Below are 18654 nucleotides of genomic sequence, written 5' to 3' on the forward strand. Positions count from 1 at the left end.
TGATTACTATCTTAAGATGTTGATCAATTTTACTAAATAAGCATTTCCTTGAAAACTTATGCAGCATGCCTTTCATAAAAATATTCATGGGAATCTAATAAAACAGTATTCAGGTATTTAGAGTATTAATTTCTCACCAAACACGTTACTTTCGGTTTTATATGAAATAACTCAAGGCTTATCAGGCACATCAAGGCAGTATACAAATTTTGTTATGTAGTCATCCTGAATGTGATTCATTTTAGTCCTTCAATTTCATGATATTTACAGATGTTGGTTTATGTGGAGCAAATTATTTCCCTGAGGAATAAATGTAAATACTTTTTGTAAGCATTGAAGTTTCATTGAATCTGCTTATAAATCTACTTTATAAGAAAAAATGGAACCCTTTTTGTAATTTTCAAAGGGATAAAAATCTTTCAGGAGTAACATGTTAAATGAAAGAACGAAATATACGATTGACTCATAAATTAGTATTCCACTGGATACAATTATATTTACATGTAATTAAACATTCCAAATGTATGCCGAAAATGACAATGACACAATTAAGAAAATTCATGTCCCTTTTTATGAAGAGAAAATTCGCTCGGGCTCACTAGAAAATCCGTCAATGATCATTCACCCATTTTCTAAAATTCGATTTCACAGGTGTCTGTCTTTCTCGCCCGCCCAACGAAATATTCCGACTCACAACACATCACACACACATTCTACAGAGCGCATTAATTTTTTTCACACATGAAATCCTTGAGATGGGCGCGGAGACACTTCGATGTAATCATCCGCGCATTGTTTACGGCAAGTAGTTCACGGAACGCACTCGGGCGTTGAAGTCTCCGAGGTCAGCGGCGAACCCTCTTAGCGTCCGCCAAGTCACTTTGTTCAAACCATTGAGTAGTAATATCGGTAGAGGAAAATTGACGTCACTCATGACAATACCAACATAGGAAGGCCTTTTGCCACTTCATCGTAGAAAAAAATTCATGGAAGTAGTATTCAATTTTGACGGTCAGCAACAGTTATGACTTGGTTTTCGTATTCGACAGCTGCAGTCAAGTTATTTGTTGTTTCACTCCACTCCCTACCGGAAGAAACCAAATAAAAAAAAATTTCAATATTTTGTTGATGCTGATTGCGATGAAAACAGTGTTTTTGAAAACAGAATATATCACATGGTCCTTCATAAAACGTTGGTCTCAGTTCTCACTATTGATCACAAGATTTACAAGCATCATATATTTAATGTTCCGAAATAAATTTATTCCAGCTGCTCTCACTACTGTCGGTAATATCACGACACAATTTGCAATGTATGAAGTCAGCATGGCCGGTGTAGTCAGGAAATCACATTAAAGTCACACGGTTTATGTTGGTCTCGTAGTTGGGGCTTTAGTTCACAGCCCTCCCCCTACCGATATCACTACGGAATGGTTCACACCTCGGAGCCTGAGGAGCACGAGCCATCCTCGTCGTCGTCTTCATCGCCGGCCGACTCGATCATAATGGGCGCCCGGCCGTTGCCGCCTCCGTTCCCGCCTTCCGCCACGCCGCCGCCCCGTCTCGCCGCATCGTCACCTCCGTGAGTCTCCTGCTTCCACTTGGCCACGTGGTGCGGCTTCCCGCCCTGGCTGCCGTTGGACGACGAGGAAGACGCGGCCGCCGCTTTCGCCTCCTCCTCCTGCTGCATCCGCTTGTGCTTTGTCCGACGGTTCTGGAACCAAACTTTGACCTGCAAAACAATTAGAGAGAGAGACTCGGTAAGCATCATTGTAATTAATGGAAGAGATCGAAACAACTGAAGCCATTTATTCCAAAACGGCTCTGGTCAGTTAAATGCAATTTTTGGAAGAAAAGTTTTTTATTGGGATGCAAGGGTTCAAGAGCTGGAGTGCCGATTTTCATTCTATGACTAAATACTAAATGTAGCAATACATGCATTCACAGAGAATGTTAAAAAAATGGCTGGGTAGCTATGAAGATAAACAGAAATTATGGTATGTCTAAAAACTAAACGGAATGGCCTTGAGCTGTCATGGCTTCATTACAGCTATGATTCGAAAAAATGTTATTGGTCAAGTACGGCAACAATTTTTCGATCCGACACGGCACGGCGCTGTTGAGTATGTGAGATGTGTATGATGTCAAGCCACGATGGTCATTGTTCAGAGCGCACGGAATGCACCCATAAGACGCACTGTGCCTTTGGACGGCTAGCAGTGAAAAAACTGGATCTCCTGCAGCAGTGATTAAAGTTATCCACGTTTCCGCTGACAACGGACCAGCTTTTGATGAAGAGTCGATATAAAAAATTCCATTCAAAAATTTAAAAGACTAAAAGAACATTTTAGCTATATTAGTAGGTTTTGCAGAACCAATTCCGTAGTATCGAATTTCATTTATCGTATTGAATTATATGCATCGCTAATGCGACCTTTACATAGTAAACGACATCACCACAAGAAATATGCCGTAATTAAATTTTTATTTGATTACTTTAATGGACCTATTTCTTCTGAGTCACTACATTTATGCTGCTAATAAAAATAACAGCACCAATTTAAATCACCAGTAAACCCTAAAGATTGATTACATTGAGAAAGACGTACGGAAATAGGGATTAGAGAAAAAGTTTTGAAAATAATTTACCAAATGTTTGCTGCAATATTAAAATAATTAATAAAAAAATTAAAAAAGATAACAAATAAATCTTAACTAAATTCAATTGAAAAAGTTTAATTATAATTGAATTTTGATGAAAAAAACGGAATTCCTTAGCAATTTCTTAGCAATTCAACTTGCAAGTTCATCAAAGAGCCATTTTCCGAAGTAATTCAAATTGATGGACTGCAGGGGCAAAGCGTCCTTCATACTCAGCCTTCAAAAACTTTCCATGAGACGAAAACATCCTGGATGCCGTCGACTATCCTTTGCAATAACCAACTGTATGCAGTTCTACTCTCAATCCCGAAAACATTATCTTATAAGTGGTGTACATTCTAATCATTGCCATTTACATGCGAGATCTGGAATACGCATCAAACATGTAGAATTTCAAAATCAATTTATTCCATGGACAGCAATAACTAGTAAATAAAATTCATTCTAACTCTGCCATGAAGCTATCTTGTAAAAAGGTAGATTCCTATTTGGGGACATTTCCAGCAACATAATGTTAACACCTAATAATCCAGTTTTGAGAAAAGTCTTACAAAGCAGAATCTCAAAATAAACTGTCGACTTATTTTCACTCAAGATTTTTCTGGCTATTGTAAAACCTCAGTATTGCCCCTCAATGATTCATTTAGTGCAAAACTATTATCACCACTTTATACCATCTAAAAGTTACAGCTGGCGGTTTACAATTACACAATAACCAAGATATCCCTGACAGCTAAAAATAATTCTGGACCTTAAATATTACGGCAGTTTGCAAGAATTTTCTTTTAAATCCAAATTAAGTGGTTGATTCTATGAAAGAGCTCCCTGAGACAACATTTGACATTGTTCCATGGCTTGAAAGTGAACTAAGAATCGGGTTTCAAGCATGAGATTAAATTTCAATCAAGACTTACCTCAGAGGAATAATTTATTCGTCCGTGTATTCGTTACACAACATTAAAATTAATTTCCATAAAATCGTAAGTTCAGCAGAAAAATTCTTCAAACACAAGACGACAAGGCAGTACACGTTTAGGAAAACTTTCATCAAACTTTTTTACAACTTCCAACTGCGCTAGTGGTAATATTTGCCATTTTGCTATCAAACTGCACTAATTCAAATCATATATGAGGTTAGTTTTTCAATATTTTCAAGATTTACAAGAGGAGATAAGATGAATAATAGCCGAACAGGTGCACGGAATAAAATTTAAATGACATCCCTGGGTGAGGGATACTCAAGGTTCCTAAAAGCACCACCGTAACGATACTCATGATACTAATCGTACAATCACATTATGTAAATGAAAACAATTCTGGCAATTGAATTAACCCTGAGTGGGGCGCGGTCTGGGAATCTCCAAATCGGGACGCGGTGAACTCCATAGGCATATGAAGGAAAACATCACCAAAGCGCCGTATTTAGTTAAACCAAAATTTACCAATCATCTGCAGTATGTCCACGATATTGACAAAAAGGGAAAAATATTTTTCAGGGCATTTACTTATGTACAAAAACAGATAAAGTAAAAATGTAAAAAAAATTGCCCAGAAGAACAGATACCCGTGCTCCTTCAGATCAACGCATGGTTAAGAGAAAATTTGAGCAGCCATCGTTTCCAGCTAAGATTGCTCGGACGACGAGGAACGTCGAGGGTCGAAGAAATGCGGGAGTCCGCGGCGGTTGGAAGTGGCGGCAGCGGGAGGAGAGCGCATGAGGGGGCTCCCCGGTGAGAGTTTCGCGGCAGACGCCGCCGTGCATCCCGGGCGCCGACTCTCCCTCACTTCCCCCCTTCGCTTCCCGGGACAACCGCTCTCGCTCGCGCGTGACCGAAGCGGAGAGGATGGGAAATAAAGAGGCCCAATCCAACGTGATTTCCCCACATCATCAGTTCGCCGCGAATGTGCAAGCAGTTACCCCCATCCCCCGGGGGAGGCTGCCGCATGCCTCCTTGACAATCTCCCTCGAGCGTTCACCGGCAGCGCGCATGCGCTAAGCCCGGTGGTTTGTCGGTTTCGTCAACAGTGCGATGAATGCCAAAGAATGCGCAGGACCTCTCAAACGGATTTAGGCACGATTTATGGTTCTGGTTTGGAGGTGTTCTCAGATTTCTTGATGGGATGACCAATCCTTAAATATGGTACCAAAACACCCGTGTACTGTGGTAAAGAAATCCTGATTTCAAATTTTTTAAAATTATTTTCACAATTGGTGGTCACATCGTCTTCTTTGTCACTTTCCTTTGCCAGCCGCGTAAATTATCTAATTTAATAAATTAAAATACGCATTGCTCTTACACTATCTCACTTGAAATCATTGGTGATGGTGGAAATAATGCTTAATATTCATGCATACCATGGTGATTTACTTCAGAACCGTCGAAATTAATTCTCCCTTCAAATGCTGTCAATGAATTTTTATCCTTGCATCTCCTATTTTAACAATTATCGTGAAAGTAGAAAGGTTGCAAGGAAAACTGAGTAATTGTGAGTAGTGCGGATTGTGAATAAGCCTCTACTAGGCAGCGCACTTTTCGACGAGTTTACAATACATAGTGTAGAATAGTATTCTTCGTTAGAACTTTTGCTGGTGCGCGTCTATGTTGTTAAATACTTTTAGGACATACCTCCACTTCACTTTTTGGATAGCCCCAAAGTTTCGTGGCCGATGCTGTTCACTTTTTCCAAAGAATATAAAGGTTCCCTTGAAACAGCCACCACTAAATAAACGTTGCTGGCACCCAAACACCAACGCATATATGTATCCCATACATTTGTTTGCTATAATGAGGAATGTATATTATCGGCCACTCTATTGACTGCGGCACTGATCAATCTACTGATCGCATTAGGTTTGGAGCAGCACCTTCAGCGGAAATGAAAGAGGGAGACGGAAAATAAAATACCTAGCAGCGAGGTGTGTCCAGGAGAGGTGCATTCCCACGGCAAACTTGAGGCAGACCCCGCACTGCACCTCGATCGGCCGAGAGTGGGCGGTCGGGAGCGGCGGAGATGTAGGGAGAGAGAGTGAGGCATTTGCGCGGAGAGAATGGGGCATAGGGGCGTGTATTGTCTCTTTCTCCCCCCTCGACAGCCAATGTGCGACTCCATTCGACAGATCCCATTCGACGTCGAATGGCGCCAGATGGGAGGGAAGGGAGGCCATTGTCGGTCGACGACCACATTCGACTCCGCCTTCTCCCCACGTTGCTGCGACTCTGTGTCACTCTATCTCTAGCTCACTAGTTATTTATATGGTCATCGGATCTCGTAGATAGTATGAAAATATGGAGAGCTCCGCTTAAGATGTTCATCAACTTATAGGTGAAGCCAACGGCCGCGCGACTTCTGATAATTATCGACTTAAAAATGAAAGCTTGAAAAAAGATAACTTTGGCTTAATGAGCATCAAAACATAATCTGACATTTATTCTCGACCATAAGTTATCAATCCAATTCAAACAAAATAATTATTCGAAATATAAATGGGGATTTCAGGCTTAACTGTGTGAAAAATCTCCATTATGAAAAATGAAAGGAAAATTTTAGGTAGTTTCACTAATATATTTGAAAAAGCACGACTCGGGTTTCATAGAAGAGTTGCATCGTCACCTGACAAATTAAATATGAAATCCGGGTCGTGAATTATCAAATATATTAGCGAACCATGCATTTTATTCTTAAATTTTCCATAAGTATTCGGAGATCACCACCAAAATTCAATTAATCATATGTTAATACCTCCGCTCATCTAGTTAATATTTGTCTGGTTACTCGAGTACTTTCCGGGTACTTGAGCCTCTGTAGTCGAGCACATTTTGTACGTTCCTAGAAATAGCCGTGGCTCATTTTCGTCCCCTTTATGGAACCCTTCCCTTCGGATTAACCCTGGAAAGCATCGTGCGCACCCTTTCTGGGGTGTGATATGGAAGGGAGAGAGGGTTGTAGGAGCATGGGCGAGGTTGACCCCCACCAATCCACGGGTTCCCCTAAAGCTAATGTTAAGATTAAAAGCGTCGTATTATTCCCATCCATTATACGCTCTCCTCCCGACGAGCGGACGAAGGGTTTGGGGATGGGCAATTTGCACTCGCATCCGCCCCTTCAAGGCTCCACGATGATTTACTCTCCAACCCGCCACCCCACCCCATATCCTCCCAGCCGCCACCCCATTTTAACCCCAGCCCACAACGGCAGCTTATCCCTCCAGCTCCTCACCCGTCGATCGAATCATAAGCGGAACCCGTTCAATTTACAAACCATTTAGCGCTGAAATCATGGAGTGAGGATTGAGAGGGGTTGGATAGGAGCGTCGTAAAATAAAAATAAAAAACTTTTCTCCATCCTCTCACTCAGGAGTTCTTGGGGGAGGAGGGGGGATTGTCGTGGTGTGTTGTTCCGGTGTGGAAGGGGGAGTTGATAGGGGGGGATCTCGGTTTCCACGCCTCCGTTGTCCCCCCACTCTCTCTCTGTACGCCTCGTTTCCAACCTCCAGCGCACCCTCTCCCACTATGGCAGTGCTTAACCGTGTTGGAGGGGGATGGATGCAGAAAGGGCATTGAGCGTTGATGAGGCGTGCTCCGTGGCCGTTGTTAGAGGAGCCGTTGTCGCTTCAAGGGCCCATCCTCTCCCCCCCTCCCTCCCCCTCTTCTCTGCCCCATCGCAGTGAACAGGGGGGGTAGGGGTGGCGTCGTCGGAAACGAACATTTCGTGTATTCTCGCATCGTCCGCATTACGGCCCATTCGTCGGGCGGAGGGAGCGCCATCTCCCGCGAATATCGCCCATCCCCGCCTTGACTGTCTACGTCTACATTACACCGTGCGAGGGTCTTTGTCGGGGAAAGAGTTTTCAACAACATATAATGTGGAATAAATACGCTTCATGCTAAAATAAGGGCTATGAAAATGATGATGAAAAAGCAATTTTTAACTTCCTTGCATGCGACCAATATTATAAAACCGCAAAACCACGGTGACTTCACTTCCTTTCACTCATGCTACCTTTCATTAACGGAGAACACTAAATTTCATCGGTAGAGTTGTTTGAATAATTGAGTGTGGCGATATTTAAGCTACCTTTGCTTTGAAATTATTATTAAAATTATATATATTTTTTTAGAGTTCAAGTTGTTGAGCAAGTAATAGGTTAGGATTTAAACTTTTAAAGCATTAGGTTATAAATAATTCTGGCGCTTATTACAAGGTAGTGTTACTTCTTTTGTTTGACGGTTTAAATGGTTGCCTCAAAATTAAAAACCAAGTACAATTCTCCTCATCTGCGGGCTAGACTAACCCGACTCTACTCTAGAATTTTACCCTATCAATGCATTACCATTTGAAAGGGAAAATGGTGACACTAAGCCAGGGAAACATTTCAAATTAGATATCACGATATTCGTTTTCAAGTAATCCAACTTTTGCATCATATAACGCGCGCAATAAAATTACAGCAATCACGATAATAATTAGAGTCATGACCAGTCCACGAAAACACGCCCTCTGAGCTGTTATCCAATTTTGAAGCCGTTTCAACCGTTTAGAGGCGCCACCTGACCAGAAGTCCGGCAGTAGCTGAATAATGCCCATGTAACCCCTGTATTTTTCCAAATTTTAGACCAGTAGACATTTATAATCGGATTAATACCGTTCACATAGATAACCCTTCCTCATAGCTGAACGCTCTTGAAATACAATACAATAATAGTTTTGGCATAAATGTAAAGATATTCGCAAAAACTCAGAATTTTGCAACAGCTGTGAGCAAGACGTAACGGCCCTCCTCCTCTTTCAATTACATTTATCAAATACTTGAAGTTTTTCGACGATACACGTCTACGTAACATTGAATAATAGGCGGCAACGATTATGAATTATATATAGCGATGTCATTGGTCCATGAAGGATTTAAATACCACAGTAATGACCGACCACGTTGGCAACTAGGTATCATCTTTGCCTGCAGACCCAGAGGTCACGGTTTCAAGTTTCGTTTGAGTAAATTATCACTATTAAGGGCTTGTTTACATGTGAATACTAAGCGGGTAAATTGTAATAGATGACAACAAAATAATAATGTTGCAAGTAAAAATGAAGAAATGATAAATATTATGATATAGTGCGTCGCTATATGCTAAATCGTCAATTTCCAAAATTCTATACATATTTCTCTCGTTATTTAAATATTGCGATGTTTGACTAGATACATTGTGTAGGTCTTGACGGCCACCTCTTTATACGATAAACTCGACAAGGGGGCGTCGGAAGCCGTCATTTCCCGAACGTGCGTCTCCGGATTACGGCCCATTCGTGGGACGCCGGAGTCTTCTTCCGCGAATATCGCCAAAACTAACACCCCTCCCTCCCCTCCAAACCATTTCCAGCAGATTGGGGCGCCTCCGGGTGGGAGAAATCGCGTCGACTGAAATGGCTTCGCTCTTGCGGGAAACGAGCGTTGGGCCAGCCGTAAAATTTGACGCGAGAGAGGACGAAAATCTCCCCGTTTCCCTCCCTCGCTCGCGGACTCGATCCAAATAATGGATTGCCGTTTCGTTTCCGAGTGTTTCGGCAAAGGTACCATGAATATTATTCGCTTGTTATGTAGCTTAGTGGAATGTGCGACCGAATGACAGATATTAGCCGAGAGTTTGATCGAGGAAATGGATGTCATCCCTTCCGTAGCGCAGGATCGTATCGTATTTCAATCGCGGTTGAATATTATTCGCACTGTTCGAGGAGAAGCGGTTAGTGCCCATTATGCACTTACGCAGCTCTATGAAAACCAATTTCATATAAAATACAATGACATTAGGATATTTATTATTTCATATGCCAGTGTGCTCGCAGCACGTTTTTTATTTTTCCCGTAAACCTAATAACGCGCATTTGTATGAAACCGTCAAAATCTACCTCTTTTTTTAGTATCAGTCTTATATCACCATCGTGTTCGCTTTGATTAACCGTGATTGTGATTGCAAACCATGTGTATTGTAAGAAAAAGACTATCTGGTCCTAAATTCGCTTGTGATTAAGACGAAATTATTTATCGATCCCAAATTCTGTAAAATTAACCATGTCGGTGAAAGGCGGTTCTTATATTTGATGATGTTTATTAAGCCTAACAAAAGATAGGATTATGCAAGCACTAAGAATTAAAGGAATAAATTGGGGTGTTCAGTGAGGACCGATATCGCAATTACTAGTAGAATCCGATAGATGGAAGGAGGAGATAAGTTTCGACGAAAAAATCTTCACCTTCTCTTGTAAAATAAGAAAACGGTAAAGTCGATGCCCTCTTCCCATGAGTTAGTGACGTTAATGGAGTTCTGGTTCGTCTACTCATTTAGAGAGACTCTTTTAACGAAGAAGGGAGTTACCCACGGCGTAGTAAGCAACATCGAACCAAACTAGGCCCATACGCTAAGCCGAAGAGTAGCTAAGAAACGACGGCTCAGTTAAGATGACTTCGTGACGTCATCCACTTTTCAGTTTAAGGCCATCAATTTTTCGTCCAAAACGGATCGAGAAGTAAGCGACGGTTGGAAAAAAAAGAAATATTTTTGTCTCTATTAAACTCGATCGCAATCAATATTGATTTAAACTTTCGCAGACCATTTCTTGCAAGAAAACTTCCTTTTGGTTTTTTCAGCAATAATCCCGTAACCGTAACAGTCTAAGGAAGCCACCAGCTCGCAGGTGAGAAATAAATAAATCTACTATCAGCACTGGCATATGAAATTAAATTTTCCATGGAAATTCACTATTTGGATCAAAATGTCAGTGAAAATAATACAAAAAATACGCGGAAAACATCAAAAAAACGAAATTTATTCACAATGTTTCACAGTCAATGATAAAATAAAATTGGCGAAGGAGCGCATCATCTAAATTCCTTGCACTATCAGTTTGATTATTTAATCTAAATAGTTGAGGCCAATAATGGCCAAATATTTATTTATAGCACACATGAAACATATTTATTTTGGATCGCGCATTCGCGAGTCTTGATTCTCCAGTGGAGAAGTGAGTGTTGATTCCGCGGCGCATTAAAATCCAGTGGACGTGTTCCAATGGCAGACGCCGGGGGCGGCTGAAACCTGTTCGGGGAGGAAGAGTATACGTTGTCGGTGGGAGGGGAATATTTGGTCGGTACCAGCGGCTGATCATCCCTTCCGTAATCAAAAAATGAACACGTCTTGATTTCTACCCGAGCGACCATTCGTGTGTGCTAAGTAGTCAATATTTAAAGACGCCACTGCTCACATCAAAATTTGCATAATGATTGAAAATAGCCTTATTGACTTTCATCGGAGACAGCTGGATTGGAAAAAAGGACGCAAATAACCGTTTACATTATTCGAAATATGCTTTAAAATCGATAAATGATAATGTATGTTGAATAATCAACACAGCGTTCCATAAATTTCCAACTTCTTGAGATTGGTGTTTGAACATTAGGTGAAGAGTACGCACGGTAATTGGTCCGGGGCTGGCATTGACTTCAGTGCATTTGTGCTAGCTGCCATAATTTCGGTATTATAAATTTGCACACCAAAGTGATTCTCGTAATAACACTGATGAATTACTTCATGCATAATGACAGACCTCAAAAACCAGTGCTCTTTATTTAAAAGTGCATCAAATCTGTTCGATTACGAACCTTATTTCAAGTCGATACATTTTCTGGGGACTTGAACTTGATGAATCTTTCGTGAGGACCTCTAATGCATTATTTAGCCAGTTTGAACCATTTAAAAAACTATTTGATAAAGTACCACCCTTATTGCCTATAGTTCAGGTACCTACGTAATATAAAAATCAGTAGGAAATTATATATTAATGATAGCCCTCAACGATTACAAATTGTGACATTCAAAGAGCTTAAAGTGAGGCTATCGTTTGCAGTAAGATAATTTTGTCGTTCTTGGGTTCTCTTAAAAACCACAACTTTGACTTTAAACGAATTAAATATTATAAATTACAGAGAGATAGTTTCAAGTTATTTGTGCGAATTGTTAGCACTCAAACCTACGTTTTTATCCTACGACAGTCATCCAGAATTAGAGGGAAAATGGTTGCATTAGACCAAAGGATCAGATCGAAGATTTACTCAGAGTAAATTGCCAATAAATTTCAGTCACCAATTTATTTAGCCCGTGGCGTAAGCATTACATCCCATTCTGTCAAAGGTGTCGTTTCATGCGTTGGATATTTAACCAAACTTTTAGTTACGCATGATATAATCAACGAGCCTCCTCTACTCTACCTCTCATTATTTCCCTGGATTTAGATTTCAAATGATTCGAGTTGATTGAGGCAAAGCAACACTTGACTACTTGGAAATGGTGAAGTCCTTGGCTAGAAAGATTTTTATCGTGGAGAAAAACCGATGGAGTTAAGTGTCGATACAACACTCATTTTTTCCTCTCTTTAATATTATTCATGGCGTAGTGACAAGGGTTTTTTTCGAAACGGAAAATGAAAAATGATACGACTCAGTGGTGCTACCTGTAATTTGCTTCAACTGTCTGCTGTCTCATGAAACCGGTTTTTCTTTGTGTAACATCCAAAGTGTGGAGGTACCTTCGTCTTTAAGGCCTTTATACCATTGCTGCGTGGAAAATATGCTTAATTTATAATTCACCATCATGAAGTTATCACAGTGCATGTGTTGGTTCCCCATTACATTTTTCATTTTGAAGGCTCCTGATTGAAATTTAATTTTATCAGCAGGTGACAATCTTCCACTTGTTAGGTTAAAACACAATCCTCTCCGTGATATTTTTTCTCCAAGGTTTCGAAAAACAGCAGTTAGGGCATTAATTACTTGAAATTATTGAATTGATGCATTTTAATTAGCAAGTGCCCTATCGGTGAAAACGGAGGTAAAGAGCAAGCTTGCTTATGTACCAAGTATTTCCTTGATTCAATATACGACGTTGAACTAACTACACAGAGACAAAAATCAGGTAGGTCGTATATATCATTGACGAGTATCACGAGGAATGAAAATTATGTTGACTACACAAATTGTTTTGATGGATTTTCTCAATCCTCAAAGCCAGTAAAGCGAAATTAGTCTTACAACTAACATTTTCCATTAAATTATGAGTGATCGCGCATTCAGATTTTGACCGACGCAAAAAGCTGTAGCCGAGAATCTCAGCATTGCTTAAGTAGAATTAACATCCAGTTATTAATGCATTACATTCCTACGGGTTTTGATGGTAATTCATTAGCTGGCTCAGCAAAACCGAGTCAATTACGGCACACTGAGCACCAGGTAGCATATTTGATTTGCGACAGTAATTGATAGAGCACCTGATATTTTAATTGATATTTTCCGTTAATTCATAGTCCAGCATTATGTAAAACGTTTTTCTATTCAATATTCCACTGCTGCACAAGCAGCACCAAAACATGGTTTCCATAGATATTACGACGTACTTGCTCAAGTAAATCTTTCGTTCAAAATGTGTCGCCTTCAGTCGCGCATGATATTTTACGAGTACGTCAGATAGCCTTATTTTATAGTTTAAGAGCCCTAAAATAGAAAGTGCAGTATCAAGCACTTCTCAATGCAGAGGCTAATATACTTACACTCAAGCAAGGCACTGTATGATTATCCAAATCACATTTCATGCCGTGATTCAATCACGAAAACGTTGTCAAAGAACTCTTGGTTCTCCCATCAATGCATGTACATTTTACTCCCAGTTACGTTAATTCTGCTCTTTCAGTCATATTGTTTTACGTCCTGTCATATTTTTTTCCATTTTACTGTTATTTGGATCTTACGAATGTATTTGCAAAAACATTTTTGACTATCTTTCAACAGGTACGAAGTTTTTTTGCCAAAATTCAATATAATTGATAAATATTTTATACCGAATTGGCAGTATTGGAAGGTATTGTACATTGTAATGAGCATAATGAATGATTAGTTGCTTGAGAACAAAGCTTGAAACAACTGCTTCCAACTGCTTCAACCGCATCCGGCGCGTGGTCCACGTCTTCTAGGCACGGCCGCCTCGGCGTTCGCCGGCGATTGGCCGCCCTCCGACTGAGGCTTCGTGGCCGGTTCCCCCGTCCTTCACCGCCCCTATCCCAGCGGCTGGCCGCCCGTTATTTTCTCGGCGAGACGCCCGCACACCTACCGGGAGAGGCGAGCTCGCGTAAGCCGTTCAACGAATCTGCCATGAATATCGAGAGAGGTTATCTGAGAGCAGTGGCGCAGTTTTTGGGGTACAAACCCCCCTAGAGCTCAGGGAAATTTTTTAAGTTTAATCCATTTTACTTAATTGGATTGATTTTACTAATATAATAGTTTAATGTTTAATTAGAGTATTCCTCAGAAAGCCGTAAAACTCACCATTTTGAACCGCTTATCTTGAAATTCCGCAATTTATTAATCTTGCACCTACCGCTTATCCTGGTGGGTATTCCATACCCCCACACACCCCGGTATCAGTTGCACCAAGCCTCCCCAGTCTAAATTTCTAACTGCGCCCCTGTCTGAGAGTAAATATAGATGAAGGTGTATAGGCCGCACATTAGTCAAGAGCTAAAAAAAAACATCTGAATGATCTAATTAAATATTAAAATGGCAAGTAGAAACTGGTAAATTGAGATGTAAACCTGTGCTTCCTCCGAATTAAAGATGCTGGGAGCTATTGCGGATGGCACCAGCGAATAACTGGTTCAGTTAATCTAGCAAGAAAACTGCTGCATTATTTTCTTTAATGTTTGCGATCCAGTCGTCATCCAAGTAACTTGTATTGCATTGCTAGGCTGTTTTCTTTTCCATTGCGCGATTCCTCCTGCCTTCGCCCTCGTCCAGCAGGTGAAACGGCTGTTTAGCATGTTAGCCATGCGCTGCCCACTGTTCACTGTCGGAGATGACTTCGTTCTAAGAAATAATCCTTAATTAGTTCATAGGGCAACATTAGCAGCGCAGTACACTAAAAGGACAGTAGAATGTTATGGGTCATTTTTAAAATAGCGAACAACATAAAGATAGCAGTTTCTGTTGCTTACCCTAGTAACACAGTCTGTTGGCCAAAAGTGTCCCCAACGCTTTCCCAACGATGCCTACCAAAAAACAAAGTTGGGCCAACAGACTGTGTTACTAGGGTACCTAACTGTAAACGAAGAAGTGTGTAGTAGGTAGTTAAACTCAAATTTTGTCATTTTTACCTTTCGTCAAATTTTTGTGAATGTTCATACCTATCCTGATCAATATATGGACAAACTCATTCAGAAAGTTTAATGTACATACTTCCATAGCTCTTCAATCCAGTGAAATATTGTGCGCTACTATTGGCATAAGTGCTGGGCAATGCGTTAGTGCAAACAAAGTCCGTTTGAACAGGGTGATGATCCATGAATATTCAAAGCTCTACCATTATATATCTCACACATGAGCACCTTATTTACCACTTCAGTTATTCACTTTTGTCTTCGCTCCGAAGCCATTTCCTCACCGGGTATAGAATGTTTTTTTGCGAGTATGAATGGTGAAGAGCTAGTTGCACTTAGCCGGGTGAGGCAGGCAGGTCATTCGGCTGAATAGTCGCAATGTATCTATATTTATTTTCGGAAGACTTCTTCAAAGCTTGGAGAATGACGACTACATGAATAAGTGGATACTGGTTTGCCTAAAAAGTTACTGTCACGCTCATAATGATAGCTCTTTTCAGAGAAAAACAATCACCTTTGCCGAAATTTTGCATGGAACACCTTGTAGCAGTACCAACTGGCTTACGGACTGCTCTTGTTAGATTTCTTAATGATTAGATTGGCCAATTACATAGCTACAAGTTCATGAAATTCTAATGACTGAAATCTTTTCAGCTGCGTGCTAGGCAATTTGATATTTAACCGTATTCATGAATAACCGTGTTTCTCCGGTTCATCATAAATTAGAAGCATGCTTTGGACATGATCTTAATCTATCTGAAACGTGCACGATGTTCTTCGATTGCCCCCGGGAAAGGAAATTATGCATGATACTACAAATGCGTAAAAAATGAATAAATTATTGACTTTATAATTCAATATAGAGCAATAGTGTTTCATAATGACGATTCTGCGTTATCTGGTCTGCGTATTTAGTTCTAGTTTAGAGTAAATTGGCCCTTCACAGCAAACGTGAAGCAGGTCGCGCTGACAGCAAACCTGAATCAATTTTAATTCTTGCTATCGAGTGAATATCGTGGTTTTCTTTTCTTATGCCTGAGAGGCATGAAAATTTTAACCACCTGACACCAAAAGGAATTTGTATTACTCTTGCTGAGCTAGATTTCAATTAAGTTTTACTAATGGATGATGGTTTCATCGGAAAAACACCTATTAGAATAGGTACTTCAACATTAATTTTTACGATCTTAGAGTAATGACTTAGAAGTGAAGCATGACATTGGACTCAGGCAGTACACGTTTGATAGTTAAAAATTGCCTTGAAAGCTACATTTTCTCGAGTATACTACTTGTTTGATGTTACCCTTTTCGTTATTTTGTAGCACATAAATAAATTATATAACTTTTGAATTGTTTTAAAAGAATATAAAAATAAGGCATCCCCATTGAAATCATTGAGCATCCCTATCACTGGACTCATTAATTGAATGGATAGCCCAAAGCAGCTAGACTAGTAAACAACCCAAAACTCTAATTCGTCATTTTCTCATGATAGGCGGGTGGCAACTTTAGCGATTTCTTACCTTTAACTTAATAGGGAATTAACTATGGGTTAAATCTTTTTTGTAACTTACTTTTCTCTCCCATCTACTGAATTATCTTATTTAATAGGGTGGTTTCCTATTATTTTTTTATTGCCTAAATCGAAAGATTATTACTCCTGGAGTACGTACTTCACGCTTTTATATTTTTAAATGACGATATCTATTTTTAGCGATTTAATGAAAAGTGAAAAATTTCAAGCGCGCGAAAACGCGACGGCTAAGTAGGAATGATGGGTGAACGCCGTGTGACGTCATTCTGGTTCCGCTGTCGGCGTGAGAGGTGACCTTGGGGCGAGGCTTTGAGCGCTGATACGATGCAGGCTGCTAGCAGGTAGAAGAGTACCCTGCTCTGCTAGCAAGTAGCGCTTGGCTTAAATAAGGATTATTAATACCCTATCAAACGAAGAAAACTTACGACATTAGGCAGTTTTAATAGGTGATTATTAAGAGGTGTTTCCCTGAGCTCTGTGCCTCATGTATGCATTGGTAATCTTATACGATGTAAAACTCCTATCTACTCGTACAGAAACTAGGTCCCTGTGACGTCACGTGGAGTGGCATCGCATGGGCGCCAATCTGGCCTTTTTCAAATGCGGTTAAAATTGACCATTGCCATTCGTCTGAACTGGGATTTCTAAAACCAAATAATTTGTATATTATGAATACGCCAATGGTGGGCAATGAATCGCAATCAATGCCTTTCGTTTTCTTTGATGAAGGAAACTACCCTATTGCCATTTCGGACCTGAGCCTTCGACCCAATTCCTATTCTGCTGAGAATCATATCAGAAGCTACATTTTTTGGTATCCGATCATGACAAGACGTTGAAATTTCGCGGCGAGTTGAAGAATATCATCGCCTTAAGTTCAACTCCATTTCGCGAAGGAATTAAATCGCGGTGCTTTCTCTTCTCTTTGGAGTGCCTCAAGGAACGCAGGGTTCATTGCTGTTAATACTTTCACTATCCGCTTAATGAGCCTCCAATTTGAATTGACTCCGAGTGCCGGTGGCTAATAGCTGTTCGGGAATGCCGGCAACCAATAGGCCAATCGGCAGCAGCAAAACGGGTCTCGTACGCCGATTATGTTACCCATTCCTCCAATTTGAAATACTGCCAAGATCGGCAGTAGATAATTTCTGTTCCCTCAAATTATAAATAAATTTGTGTTTATTAACTGCGTTTTCATTTTGAAAGCTATCACGTTGTTGACTTTTCCACGACCTCATTCCGAATTAGAGCAATTATTGATGTTATCTTAGCGCTATTAAATCGACATCATCGGCATATCATCGTGCTAACCACCTCAAAGGTGTTCCTAATAAAATAGAAGTTTGAGGAAAGTTAAGTGTAATTGGAAGGAATATTCTTTAGTTCAGTAGGTGGACATGAAATAAGTTAACCTTTTACAAGCATGCTCTCCTACGGCCAAATATATTTTCAAAGTTTATGTTGTTCCGATTCCAAGAATGAATTTTTAAGAATAAAATTTTTAAGAACAATTAGTTATTGGACGAAGACGCAGTTTTATGCATAATCCATTGGATTCAGCTTAATCATGATGATCCCCATGAACAATCTTTAGATTAAGTGACTACAGAGTGTAAAAAGTGTCAAGTTCAACAGCTCCATATTTTCAAGAATAATATTTTGACTAATTTAGCCTGAGAGGGTGCGACGAGCAGGAATCAATTGCAGGATCAATGATGCGCAGTTATGACATGCAATTTAATGGAATTTCTTTCATTAGGTCTTTGCGTAGCCAAATTCAGCCCATCAAAGTATAGCCAGGAAATTTGAGTCCACCCTTAAACTACGAGCGGTATAATCTATCACTTAATAGCATGGAATTCAAATAACATGTCTTTTAATTGCATGTTTTGATAAAGATTTAACGCCATCCCAGCGGTTGACATAACGAATAAATGAGAATTTAAAAAATCTTAAAATGAACTTCCTGCCCTCTAAATTAACATTATTGTCATTTTTGTGCTTTATTTGTCAGGAAAATATCTATATTTATTCAAATATGTTTGGCAATACATGGCGGATCAACGCAATAAGTCAATTTATTTTTATTGTTATACTCCAAAATTGATTGCATGATGACCCTATTCATTGAAACGAGTTGTAAGTAACCTTAGCTAATAAAAAGAAACAGACTGAAAAATTACTTTTACTTTGAGTCTGTGTACAATTTCACCCCTGCCTTCATGGAGCACTCCTTTCTTGGGTGTTTCGAAAAAACCGGAAAG

General features: G+C 40.0%; 1 protein-coding gene across 1 annotated transcript in view; it reads right to left on the reverse strand.

The window, feature by feature from the left end:
• Nucleotides 1–453: 453 nt before the first annotated feature.
• Nucleotides 454–18654, reverse strand: part of LOC124154117 (homeotic protein empty spiracles-like) — a 137908-nt gene continuing 119707 nt past the window's right edge. Inside the window, exon 3 of the mRNA XM_046527648.1 lies at nucleotides 454–1732. Within this exon, the coding sequence (XP_046383604.1) occupies nucleotides 1436–1732 (297 nt within the window). The 3' untranslated portion in view covers nucleotides 454–1435. The remainder of the gene's footprint in view (nucleotides 1733–18654) is intronic.

This window comes from Ischnura elegans, chromosome 2 (assembly GCF_921293095.1).
Source record: "Ischnura elegans chromosome 2, ioIscEleg1.1, whole genome shotgun sequence".
Lineage (NCBI taxonomy): Eukaryota > Metazoa > Arthropoda > Insecta > Odonata > Coenagrionidae > Ischnura > Ischnura elegans.